General features: G+C 54.6%; 1 protein-coding gene and 1 long non-coding RNA gene across 2 annotated transcripts in view; one reads left to right on the top strand and one right to left on the bottom strand.

Annotated features, from left to right (window-relative positions):
- The first annotated feature begins 70 nt into the window (after positions 1 to 70).
- LOC128853257 (uncharacterized) overlaps positions 71 to 12,499 on the top strand; it is a 38,492-nt gene continuing 26,063 nt past the window's right edge. Inside the window, exons 1-2 of the long non-coding RNA XR_008451663.1 lie at positions 71 to 1,134; positions 3,333 to 3,617. This is a non-coding gene — a long non-coding RNA (uncharacterized LOC128853257). The remainder of the gene's footprint in view (positions 1,135 to 3,332; positions 3,618 to 12,499) is intronic.
- The window catches only part of RBM6 (RNA binding motif protein 6), a 51,411-nt gene continuing 44,618 nt past the window's right edge, over positions 5,707 to 12,499 (bottom strand). Inside the window, exons 16-22 of the mRNA XM_009560642.2 lie at positions 11,638 to 11,727; positions 10,770 to 10,859; positions 10,402 to 10,671; positions 9,753 to 9,827; positions 9,069 to 9,166; positions 7,715 to 7,826; positions 5,707 to 5,982 (exon numbers count right to left, since the gene is read on the bottom strand). Of these exons, the coding sequence (XP_009558937.2) occupies positions 5,857 to 5,982; positions 7,715 to 7,826; positions 9,069 to 9,166; positions 9,753 to 9,827; positions 10,402 to 10,671; positions 10,770 to 10,859; positions 11,638 to 11,727 (861 nt within the window). The 3' untranslated portion in view covers positions 5,707 to 5,856. The remainder of the gene's footprint in view (positions 5,983 to 7,714; positions 7,827 to 9,068; positions 9,167 to 9,752; positions 9,828 to 10,401; positions 10,672 to 10,769; positions 10,860 to 11,637; positions 11,728 to 12,499) is intronic.

The following is a 12,499-nucleotide window of genomic DNA, read 5'->3' as shown; positions in this document are numbered from 1 at the left end:
TGGAGGGGTTCCAGGCCAGGTTGGATGGGGCTTGGAGCCCCTGATCCAGTGGGAGGTGTCCCTGCCCATGGCAGGGGGGGACTGGATGGGCTTTGAGGTCCATTCCAACCCAAACCATTCCGTGATTCTGTGATATTTCATTCCTGGAGCTCAAGGCGCTCCCAATGGGAATGGGAGAGCGAAGCAGCGCATCACTCCTGTCACGAACATTGGGAAACCAAAACGCGGTGGGGCGGGCGGTGGTGGAGCTCTGGCCCACAAGTGACCGGAGCAAAAGGCAGAGCTGGGAGGGTTGGGGCCCCTACGGCGCAGCGGGAGCAGACCCGTACGTCCGAGGACACAATGTTCCGTGCATTTACAAGTCATTTTTTCACTCCAGCTGAGCTCCAGGCGGACACCGCAGCCTGAACGCCCATGGGCGGCCGGGGACCGTGAGGTGCGTTCCTGGAGCGCGTTTGATTTGGTGTCATCTGAAAGGAATCCAGCTGATGACCTCCCGAGCCTGAGCGCTCCAGGACAGAATCCAAAGCGCAGTAAAGTGGGGAAAGTTGGGAGATGGGTTTCAGCAGTGTAGCCCTGAGCAAACCCAACGTGCTGGAGCGGGCACACCTCCATGGGAGTTGGGAGAAAGAGGACTTTGCTGTCTAACCACCCTCCACCCAGAGAGGTGTTTGCCGCTCTCCTGAGCCCCAGCAAAGGCACAGGCCCAGGGGAGCTGCCCACGATCTCAGGGCAGGTGTCGGGGCCCTGGGACGCTTAACTGGGCTCAGGTGGGCACCCACCCCACACCTGCTGCCCATTGGGGTGGGGGCTCCATTTAAGCCCAGGCCTGGGCTGTGAGCACTCTCCAAAGTTGAGCTGGGGGTTCTGCCTGCTCTTCTGGACAGAACTCAGGCTGATGCGGCAGTCCCAGCTCCTGGATGGACCTTGGACCTGTGGTAGACAGCTGTCACCACCACCCTGGCCCTGCTGAGCGCGGCAGCAACCCAGCGAGTGAGGGCACTGCCTGTGCCGGGGTCACCCACTCGTTCTGCCCCGATGGGAACCCAAACCAGCCCAACACAGGCACGTCAGCTCCTCGGACTGAGCCTCTCCTCTCCAGATGGATCCCACCGCGGTGCAACGTGAAGTCAGGTGTGTATGCAGCCGGGCGTCCTGCAGCACGGGCTCCTCTGGGCTGGAGATGGTTCCAGAGGAGGAGCTTCAGCTGTCTGCCAGCTCTCTGCTGTTTCTGGACCAGCCCATCCTTCCATTGTGTGGGAAGGAGGACTCCGGCCCCTGAGGGTGAAATGCTCTCATTTCCCATCTTCCTCACCACACACCCAAGTGCTCCACAGGGAGGAGAGGCACTCTGTAATAGTGGGATGGACTGGCCTCCTCGGGGCTGCAAATGGGCTGAGCAAGACATGCCGGGAGCGGGACTGTGCTCCTCGAGGTGGTGAGGGGCACACGTACATGTGAGTTGGTCTTTGTGTGGCAGATCCTCTGCAGCTTCTCAGTGCAAGAAGTGGATGCTGCATACATGACAGCACAATCGTGGCAAGCTGTGGATCCCCTTCCACGACGGGAAATGCTATAGAATTGTAGAATGGTCTAGGATGGAAGGGGCTTCTAAAGCTCGTCCTGTACCAACCTCCCTCCAGGAGCAGGGACACCTTCCCCTGGATCAGGTTGCTCAGGGCTCTATCCGACCTCACCTGGAATATTTCCAGGTCGTGGGGCATCCACCACCTCCCTGGGCAGCCTATGGCAGCGTTTCATCACCCTCAGTGTAAAGAATTTCTTCTTTCTATCTGTTCTGAATCTCCCCTCTTTCAGTTTTAAGCCATTACCCCTTCTATCAACTGCTCCTGCCTTCCTCCTCTGCCCGGAGCAACCATCATGCCTTCTCCTTCCTCCGGCAGCGCGTGCAGCCGCCCGGGGCAGGAGGGAGGCACTGGGGCCGGTGGGTACGGCCGTGCCCGGGGCAGGAGGGAGGCACTGGGGCCGGTGGGTACGGCCGTGCCCGGGGCAGGAGGGAGGCACTGGGGCCGGTGGACACGGCCGTGCCCGGGGCAGGAGGGAGGCACTGGGGCCGGTGGGTACGGCCGTGCCCGGGGCAGGAGGGAGGCACTGGGGCCGGTGGGTACGGCCGTGCCCGGGGCAGGAGGGAGGCACTGGGGCCGGTGGATACGGCCGTGCCCGGGGCAGGAGGGAGGCACTGGGGCCGGTGGACGCGGCTGTGCCCGGGCAGGAGGGAGGCACTGGGGCCGGTGGGTACGGCCGTGCCCGGGCAGGAGGGAGGCACTGGGGCTGGTGGACGCGGCTGTGCCCGGGGCAGGCTGGAGCGTGTGGTGAGGGGTGGCTGCAGCACCAGGACCGTCGGCATGTGTGGCCAGGTTTGAGCACTGGGAGGCTCATGAGGGAGGTCTGTGTCCTTCTGGCTGCCCATTGCTGTAGGGAAGTGTTCTTTCATGGTGTGAGCCCTCGGCCAGCACTGTCTTACCCTCGGGGAGGGGTGTTGCTGTGGGTCAGCCCGGTGTCACCATGTCCCATTGCACCCCTTCCCCACACCGCCCAGCAGCAGCTCAGCCAAACCGTAACCCCTTCAAGATGTGTTGGCAAAAAAGATCCACCTAGAATTTAGAGAAGGGCTTGTGTCTGTGCTTATCTTGGCTATTCCGGTCATTATGTGACTTCTTATAGCATCATTCATCTTCCTTTGAATCTTTGTGCTCCAGGACGGAAGTCCACGAAGGTGCCATTTCACAGAGTTGATGTTTGTTGACATTTGAAAGCACAATGTGCCCCGTGTGAGGAACAAAGAATAGAACAGTCTTTCTTGTATGGATATGGATAAATACAGAAACACAACCTACATTAAAACGGGGGCACGATCTGAGCAACAACCTCCTCTGAACATTCAGCTCCAGTACCTCATACCTTAGAATATTAAATGACTCCAGTTGTTCCTCGAGTATCTTTAACGGGAGGCATCTTCTCTTTCATTTCAGATAAAGCTTTTGGATTTGTTTGAAAGGCAGATAACAAATAGCTTGCTGCAATATATTCACGCCTAAAGATTTGAGCAGAAGAACCATAGCCCACTCTTTTGCTTGCCGATGCTCTGTGCTTTCGGGGTGTCCAGAGAGCTTTGCACGCTGAGGACTCGCCCGAGCACGGCCCGCAGCGCCCCGCAAGCCCAGCAGCAGCCGTAGTTCTTGTATCAGTCAACAAATCCCTGAGGGCTGGGGTTATTTTCCTTCCTTCTGTTGTTTTCCTAAGAGGATTTGGTGTTTTCTGGCTTGGTGCTTCTTTTTAACGTTTGTATCTTCTCCCTTTATCTGTTCCAGTCACCTCACCCCCCCGCGGGGGCTCCTCCGCGCTCCCCGGGTGCCCCTCGCTGCTGTGCACCGAGCCCGTGTATCTACGTACGGACCTGATACGCGCACCCCGCTGAGGGGGGACAGAGGCACCTGCCGGGCTGCGCTGGGAAGAGGAATTCAGAGGAACTCGGGCAATTGCACCGGCAGGGATACCTGGATTGCCCATGGCCCAGTACTGGGTTACTCCCGTCAGTCCGGGTGAGTGGCGTTCTCAAGCCACACCGGCACCTCCCCTGGAAGTCCTGCACTTTGGTGAGTGACACTGTATTGTTTGAACATCTTAAGATGCAAGCAGCATTCCCGATTTCCCATAATTTACTATGATCTGAGGGCTGGAGCACCTCCCACATGAGGACAGGCTGAGAGACTCGGGTTGTCCAGCCTGGAGAAGTGAAGGTTCAGGAGAGAACTTAAATCAGCTTCCAGTCCAGAAAGGGGCTCCAGGAGAGCTGGGGAGAGGCTTTTTCCAAGGACAGAGAGTGATAGGATGAGGGGAGAATGGCTTTAAATTGGAAGGGGGAGAATTATATCAGATATTAGGAAGAAATTCTTCACACTGAGGGTGGGGAGGCCCTGGCCCAGGTTGCCCAGAGCAGTGGGGGCTGCCCCATCCCTGGAGGGGTTCCAGGCCAGGCTGGATGGGGCTTGGAGCAACCGGATCCAGTGGGAGGTGTCCCTGCCCATGGAGGGGGTGGAACTGGATGGGCTTTGAGGGTCCTTCCAACCCAAACTATTCCATAATTCTATAAAATCAAGTGTTTCTATGATTAACACAATGAATGGGAGGCAGATCTACCTCCATGGAGAGAAACAGGATTTCTCTTGATTGGAGACGGATGCAGTCTGCAATTAGGGTTCTTTTAATTAGCGTTTCCCCCTCTCACTGCAGTCTGCTCCAGCTCCTCTCTTGTTCCTAACTCGAGCCTGGCAATCAGCCCGCAAGGACAGGGCTGTGTTGCCTCTCCTTTCACATATGCACATCACGCCAACTACAAGCGAGTGCAGAGCTGAGCCAAGAACATACATTATTCAGTAAGGTCCATCTGTCCAAAGGAAGCTGCTCTTACATCTATCTGGTTTATTATCTTCTAATTAATCAAGTGTCATCAGTTGTTAATGGGTTTTCACTAAGATCAATGTACCCACTGAGCAAATTCATATCATCCACATAGTGGGTTCCTGCAGTTGGTGGTGCTCCAGGCTCCCTCCTGTTCTGTTTGGGAGCGATGCTCCAGGGGTGCTCATTTCTGGCACAAGCAGGTGCCCAGGACACCTGGGTGTGGGGAACCTGCCTGTGCAGCCCCTGCTGATCCACTCCCAAATGCCCGCTTCCCTCCAGTGCCGCTGAAAACCCTGTTCCATCCATCGCAGTCACCCTTTCCCCTTTGTGTGTGAACAATTCCCAGGCTCCAGAGGCCAGCTTGCTCCTCCAGACCTTGTGCCACCACAACTGCTCCCTCTAGGGGAGCTCATTCCCAAGACCCCATCACCTTCCCTGTCCTTCCCACAGGGATGGAAGTCCTGGCTGGCTGCCGGGCCTGGAGAACTCCCCAACAGCCAGGGCCTCCTTCTGCAGTGCTCCAACTTCATCCTCATTTGGAGATCATGAGGAGGAGCATGACAGGTTGCTGAGCTCCGAGATGTTGTGTGACTATCAGGCTCTAGTCTGGAATAATTCCTCTCTATTCCCACTCTACCAGAGCTATGGGGGTCCTGTGGTTCAGGGTGACCCCTCATATATCCCTTAAAAGCATCACTACCACCGTTACCCAGACCCTCCCCATTTAGAGACCATGCTCCTCCTGGCTGCTGGTTGCACCACTTTGTCCCCGAGTGCCTTTGTTCCAAAGCAGAGGAATCAGGGTGACCCTTCCACTGCCTCAACTTCCACCCAGTTCTCTCAAGCGAGTTTCTGTAGCACTGCTCTTGCTGGGTTTGCACAGAGCCCCTGGCCCGGAGGGGCCCTCCAGCAGGAGGGGGCTGCGTCAGACCCTTTCTAAACAACAGGACTTGCCCTGAGCACACATGTCCCCTCCCGTCACTGGCACCGCAACGGTGTCCTTGCGAAAAGCCACGATGAGTGGCTCAACAGCCACTCCTGAACTCCCCGTGGGCCGTGGGGCTGTCCCCTGCTTCCAGCTCACATCCTGAGTGTGACACCAGGAGTGTCTGTCCTGAGCTGGCAGGGAATGTGCTGCAGGGCCACTGAGTGACCAAACCTGTCCCAGCCCTGCTGAGACGGCTGCAACATCCAGGGACCACGGCAGCAACAATGCCCACGGGGATCCTGCACGGTATCACGTGCTTTCGAATGGTGCCATTCTAGGCCAGGGACAAGCACTGACTGATTTTCAGTTTTATTAAAAAAAAAAATCCTAGCAGCAAAACCTGTAACAATTCAAAAAAATCAAAAAGAAAAGAAAGACCAAAGCCCCGAGAGAACGTGACACAAAGAAGAGGAAAGGGACAAGCTCAGGTCTTTCTCTGCTGTTCACTCGAGCTCCTTGTAGCGGGCAAACATCACCCTCCTGACGGCGTCGCGGTACGTCTCATTGGACTGGCGCCTGCCAGGCTTCCCCTGCGCCCCCAGGCCAGGGCCCTTCTTCCGATTCTCTGCCTGAAAAGAGAGACAGCTCATGTTAGAAATTCCTCCTTTTCACTGGCTGCCATAAAGAAAAAGCCTCTCCTGGGCTGCATGAGGAGAGCTGACTGCTCCCACATGGATCCAGAAGAAGAGGAGCAGAATAGACTCTGTGTTCTTCCAAAAGCTGCTTGGGAAGAACTATCAGCCCTTTGTGGGCAATAAAAACACGACCAGCAAATAGCCGGCAAGAATGAAACCCCAGGGATTGTCTGTGGCGACCAACACGAGCATACGGCAGGATAGGAGTGGGCACAGCCAAAGCAGGCAGCGCCAGCAGACAAGAGGCAGCTGTGGGCAAGCAGGGATCGAACCAGAGCAAAGGAAAGTGCCAAGGAGAGTGCCAGGCTCCCCGGGAGCTGTTTGCAGTTAGCCTGCATTTGCTCAAACTCAGCTGTTCTCTCCTCTAATAGAGTTCCCATGGGCTCCAGTAGCTCACTTTGAATTTCAACCAGTTTTAACGACTGGCTTTTGCAGCCAGCATCTGAATTATTCATAGTACCTGCCGAGAGTTAGCCCAGGAGAGCAAGCCCAAGGCTGAAAGCTTCTCTTTCTTTTAAGTCTGATTTATCAGAATATCAGCAATGCGATCAATTAGGCCAAGAGATCAAAGTCCTTTTGGGCTGCAGCGGGCACATGGCTTTACCCAGTGTGACTCGAAGTGGGAAGAAAGCACATAACGAGGGCTCTTTTGGGAGGCCTTTATATAGGAACCACACGAGGGCTCTGCTCTGCAATCAGCTTCCCCGTGCGGCAGGGACCGATCTGAGGTCAGACCTCCCAGAATGCATCGCTTGCTCTGGCTCCTCGACAAGGCCCATTTTACAGCCACAGGAAGCTCTCCATGAGGACTGAGCAACAGCTGGGGCCGGCTCCTGCTGTCTGCATTGAAGATGGAATCTTGCCTTGCGTGCGTGGGCTCCAACAAACACGCGTCATGAAGCCTCAAATATTTGCCCTTAATGATACACTCCACTGCAAGCCGAATGTCGCAACGTGAGCTGTGCTGCGAGCTGCTGCCCCTCGGCAAAGCACTGACACCACGGCAGCGAGGCAGCCAGGCGACAAAGCCGTGGCGACAAGCGATGGCAGCCACATGGCCACAGCGCAGCTCACGTGCCCCTGCCCCAGGCTGCTTGCCAGATAAACCCTCGCCAGCAAATTAAGGTCCACAGAGAGACAAGGCTGTCCCAGAAGGTGGGATCTACCCTGCCCTGCTATCCTTGAAGCCCTTTGCTCATGGTGACTCTGCTCCTCATCAGATGATGTGTGCTAGTATTTATTCCCTTCTGAAGTCCAGAAGGGCAATGAAAGCAGAGCAGACAAACAGCATCACATGCCCTGTGCCTTTGGCTCGGTTCACACCTCCCTGGAGGAGGTTCGCCGTTTCCCCCGGCTTACGTGGCTGCAGAACGCTGAGCTGATGACCTGCTCAAACCCCAGCCTGGCTTCGCACAGGTACTAATCAGATGTCACACCCTCCCTGCTCACTGTTCCTCTATGTTCAACCCCTCCCGATCCATATGAATTCTAACCTTTTTCCACTGCCAAGAGACTTGCAGCCCCTCCCAGCCTGCAAAGTTAATCAGTGCACACATATTATTCCACAGAGCGGGTGCTGAGTCTTGCAGCCAGACTCTGGGAATTCCCTCCAGCTGTCTTGGGACATACTACTGGCTGCAGTGATGGAAAAGAAAGGAAGACTCACCTCCATTGGTGATGTTGTGCCCTGCTGGTTGTAGCCGAAGCCTTTCTTCCACCCTGTGGACTGCAACATTTGGTTCCCTTTGTTGTTGCTATCAATCCTTGGGTCATAGTCACTGCAAATGAGACAGAATCAATTGTCTAGTTCTTGTAATGCTTCGGACACATGCCAAGGATTTTTAGCTCTGTGAACAGCACCTTCCTTGACATTCCAACTCCTCCTGAGGGCCCAAGTCGCCAGCAGGCAGCACACTGCCCAAGGAAACCAACACAGCGGGTCGTGTGCAGGGCTCAGATACCTTTGACCACATAAATTCTTGTCCCACCTCATGGGAAAACACATCAGGGCACAGGAAATGAGGTCAGGCTCCAAAATATTTATGGCACAGGCAAGCCAGAAGCGTTCTCTGCTTACACTTCTTAATCTGAATTGTAGCAATTGCATAAAGTAAAGTCTAATCCCTGCTGCTCTGTTAGACCTCTCTTTCCTCCCAGCACTGTGGTCACTGAGCTCAATAGATGCAGCATGGATTTGGACACATTTTCTTCCACCTGGTCATCGCTCATCCAAGACAACTAAACAAAACCCATAGTTTGAAAAGTGCTCGGCACAAAAATAATTTTCCTTTAGGCAAGTTCTGCTTTCTGCCTGCTGCTGACACTGCACACAAACCACTTCAGTTTATCCACAGCTATTCCAGGGAAACAGAGGGGTGAGATTTTTAAACTGCAAGATATGGAGTAAAGGTCTCCTTAGAGGTGCTGTACAAGAAGAGAATAGGCACACAACCGGTTTTGTCTTCAACACATGCCTAGCAGCTCCGCAGCCCACTGGAACACACGAGCTTGCATCAGGCAGGCCTTTTGACAGCTCCACACAGCACGCAGTTTCTTCCCCCACCTACTCTGAACGAGATGGAAACAGCTCCTCGCGTCCCTCTGAGTCAGTGGAACAGATGAAACACAGCTTTGCTCTTTCTTTCAATGGCTGGATGCCAGGACAGGAGGACAGCAAGTGCCTCGGGGATGAGATGAATGGGAGCAGAAGGCAGTCTCTACGCCTGGCCAGGCACACCCACCCCCCATCCCACCCATCTAGCTTTTTTCTGCTTTCCCCTGACTGCTCGTTTCCACCCCTGCACAGCACAGCCCTGGCCCTCTCCTGCCCACTCAAAGAAGCGCTGCAGCCCAACAGACTCACTCTTTGGGGAACTCTAACCACAAGAATCACAGCCTGCCAGGGCTTTACTCCTGCAGATCTACCCCGTTGCCTGATTCCCAGCCTTGGCGTGCCGGCCACACGCATGCCAGCCCAGCACCAGCAGCCTCCAAGAAATTGAACCGAGACCAGCCATTACCTCTCCGGGTCCCGATCATATCTGAGTCGTTTCCTCTCTGGTGAATCCATCTGCTGGAATTTCTCTCTCCGGTCATTTCCTTTGTCTTTGTATCTCCCCTTCATAACAGAAAGAACAAAGTAAGTACAGGAGTGATGGAGAATTTGATACTCCACAGGAGACTGCTCTGCAGCCGGGTCTCATCTCATCTCACCCCTTCCCCAGCTGGCAAGAAATCTGTCCTAGGAACCCATAATCCCTGGATGTTTTAGGACTCACAATCCACTTAGTCCTGATGGCATCTTTTGGGCTGAGCCAGACCTGTGGCTGTGGCCTTCCAGCTACATACAGCCCCGGGAGTAGCTCTGCCACCTTCCACACACTGGACAGGTACAACTCTCCCATTCGTGGCCAGGCAGCAGCCACCATCCACTGCATCAGTTTTAGATGGAAATCTGTGTCCCACTTAGCCCAGCGTTGGCTTGTAGGACAACAGAACCACACTCAGACCCTCCTGGGAGAAGGAAGACCTGTTCTTAGAAGTCACAGCACTACCTACAGGTCCAAACGCCCACAGTTCCATCCAAGGCTCTTCGGGAGGCATTGGATGCCTAAGCTGCAGGTGTGTAAGAGCATGGTCTACCTGGGACCAACATCCTCCTAGCAGGACCACAAACAGAAGCCTGCTCACTGCCACAGACCCACCTCACGCTCTCTCTTCTCCAAATATGCCAGTTCCTGCTCAGATCGTTTTATTTTCATATGTATCTCCAGGTTTTGCTGGAAGGAGGAAAACAGAAGCCAGTATCAGCAGAAGATACAAGTGCGAGGGTCATTTCCTGCACCCGTAAGGAGTGCAGCTAAGGCAGCATGATCTTGCACATGTACTCTACCATATACAGCAGCTTCTCCTGCAGCCCAGACTACCACTCCCCGACAAAGGCCAGGAGCCCTTCCTCTCTGTAGCAAAGGCAGCAACCAGTCTTATTTTAACTTGCACACAAGTTTGGCCCTCCTAGAAGCAATAGCTCAAAGGCAGCGCAGAACATGGGGAAGCCATGCACTACGTTCTCACTGTTATCACACTCATGTGTGCCAGAACCTCACTCTCCCCAAGCCTGAGCTATCTTGCTAAGGCTTAAAAAGTCACACCTTAATGTTACAGCACTCCCAAGACAGGAAACAGCAGCTCACACAATGCTTTGAGCAGCTCTTTGATGGGAACTTTGCCTGCTACTGTGTCAAATGCAGCACAGTTCTTCCCACCCAACTATGCCATCCTCCCTGCAGATCACGAAGCTGCTGAGCCAAAGGCAGCCTGCAGCACAGAGGCAGCCCCCCAGCACCCCCGCACCTTGTGCAGGTTGGAAAGCTGCTGGTGCTTGAGGAGCACTTCCTTGTTGGGAAACTGCCTCCTGCAGAGCAAGCAGGCCAGCTTGTTCCAGTCAGTCAGCTTGTCGTCGCTGGCCTTGGCCTTCCTTGGCTGCTCCTCGCCTTGTGCAGGTGGGTGGGGAGGCGGCAGCCACTGCGCCTGTGACTGCTCCTCCTCTTCCTCCTCCTCTTCATTGTCACTGTCTCCTCCATACTCTCCCAGAAGTCCTATCAGAGGGTTCACCACCTTGGGCTGTGGGAGGCAGAACAGTGTGATAATTTGTAGCGTCGAGCCTGCGCCACCATGCAGGGCTCTGCTTCCTCAGCCAGCCTCCCTCCAGAGCCACTTACCGGGGCTGCGCCCTCGTCCTTTTTCACAGAGGGAGGCAATGGTTTTTTAAAGACATCTTCTGCAGAGAACTTCTCCTCTCCAGTCTCATTCTGAAACAGTCAACATCAGGAGTTAAGACTGCCATAGCATGGACCCAGTGCACGCAGTAGCTAAGCACCCACTCAAACAGGACTCTAAGGAAACCACGCAGTCGGCAGAGATGCGGTAGTGGTTTTGGTGGGAGACGTTCCCGTTCTGGGCAATCCACAGCTCTCCAGGAGCCATTCCCTTGGTTTCAGCTGCAGCAGCTCACCACACCGCCCAGCCTGCCCCACTCCTGCTCTCTGCTGGACGGTGATGTTGACAGTGGCCCCAGTCGTGCCTCAGACCAGTGAAGGAGCTGGGACAGGAACAGGTCACATCTGGACACCTCTCTGTGTACACAAATGACATGGAGACCAGGTGCAAAGCCACCCTCACAGCCCGCCAGCATGGGAGCAGAGAAACCCACCACTCCAGGAGGAGCTACAGTCCTGCATGCTGTGAAACAGCACACGTATTATAGGTGGGGAGAGGAAAGGACAACACCACCAGTATTCTCTGCTGTGTCTGTGGCACAACGCGCAGCCGGGCTCAACCAGTGTGGTGGTGTTTTCAGGACCTTCCCTATACTGGGCAGAAAATACCAGAGACCGCGGTTCCCCAGTACTGCAAGAACATGAGCCCATAATGCTCACTTATACGCTCAGCAGCACAAACAGCAGGCTGGTGCAGAGCTTCACATCTACACGCTTTACAGAGAACTGGTCTGAAGCCCTTGCTCTAGTTTAGTGGTTCATTAGCTGCTCATACTTGATTAGGAAAGAAAAGGGCTATGCAGCATCCTACCAGGCCTGCGCTCTCGTCCTTTTTCACAGAGGGAGGCAATGGCTTTTTGAAGACATCTTCTGCAAAGAACCTCTCGTCTTCAGGCTCATTCTGAAAAACCCAAGACTGGGCATTAGGACAGCAGCAGCACAGGGGTCAGAGAGTGCACAGAGCAGCCTGGAAGCCACATCTGAGCATCCACGGAAACTGGGTAGCCAGGAAAAATGATGGGAGGAGATGATTTCATCCTCCCTTCAGACAAGAACAGGTTTCTTTTAGGTCCCTTGAAAGCAGGCATTGTCTATGCCAGATGAGACTCCTTGGCTGGCTTGGTACCAGCCTCAGGGACAATCACACTCCTCAAGTCCCAACTGTCCAGGACTGGCCAGGCCATAGAGCATAAGCAGAAAAATGGGCAAAGTTTCTGCATTTGTGGCTGAATCACATGTACCAACTCTCCTGGCACTGGACTGTGCTCGAACACCCTTACTCAAACATCACTTTGGGCAGTTACTCCCAACCAGCTGCTTCCCCTCACTGGAGAGGACAGTGTGCGCTCACACGGAGCAGCACTGAAGGGCACTGGGGCTCTGGGAGGAACTGGACAGCACATATCTGCATTTGAACCTGGTTCACCCTTGCAGCCCACCTGCACCACCTCACCTTCCTGCCTGCCATGTTTGGAGAGGGTAGGACCTGCAGTTTAGGAAGAGCTGAGTGTCTGTTATGATCTGACTTGGTATGTTTAAATGTCTCTGCTACGTTTTGTTGGCTCTGTTACAACAGTTGGGGGCTTTCAGCAGCATGAGAGAAATGCATGTCTCAGTTATCTGCATGTTTCTGAGCCCTTTAACCTAAGGAAGGGATAGAAGCTCTGACTTCA

This window comes from Cuculus canorus, chromosome 11, assembly GCF_017976375.1.
Source record: "Cuculus canorus isolate bCucCan1 chromosome 11, bCucCan1.pri, whole genome shotgun sequence".
NCBI classification, from domain to species: domain Eukaryota; kingdom Metazoa; phylum Chordata; class Aves; order Cuculiformes; family Cuculidae; genus Cuculus; species Cuculus canorus.
The sequence above is the reverse complement of the archived record's forward strand: the minus strand, read 5'-3'. Positions and strand labels throughout refer to the sequence as shown.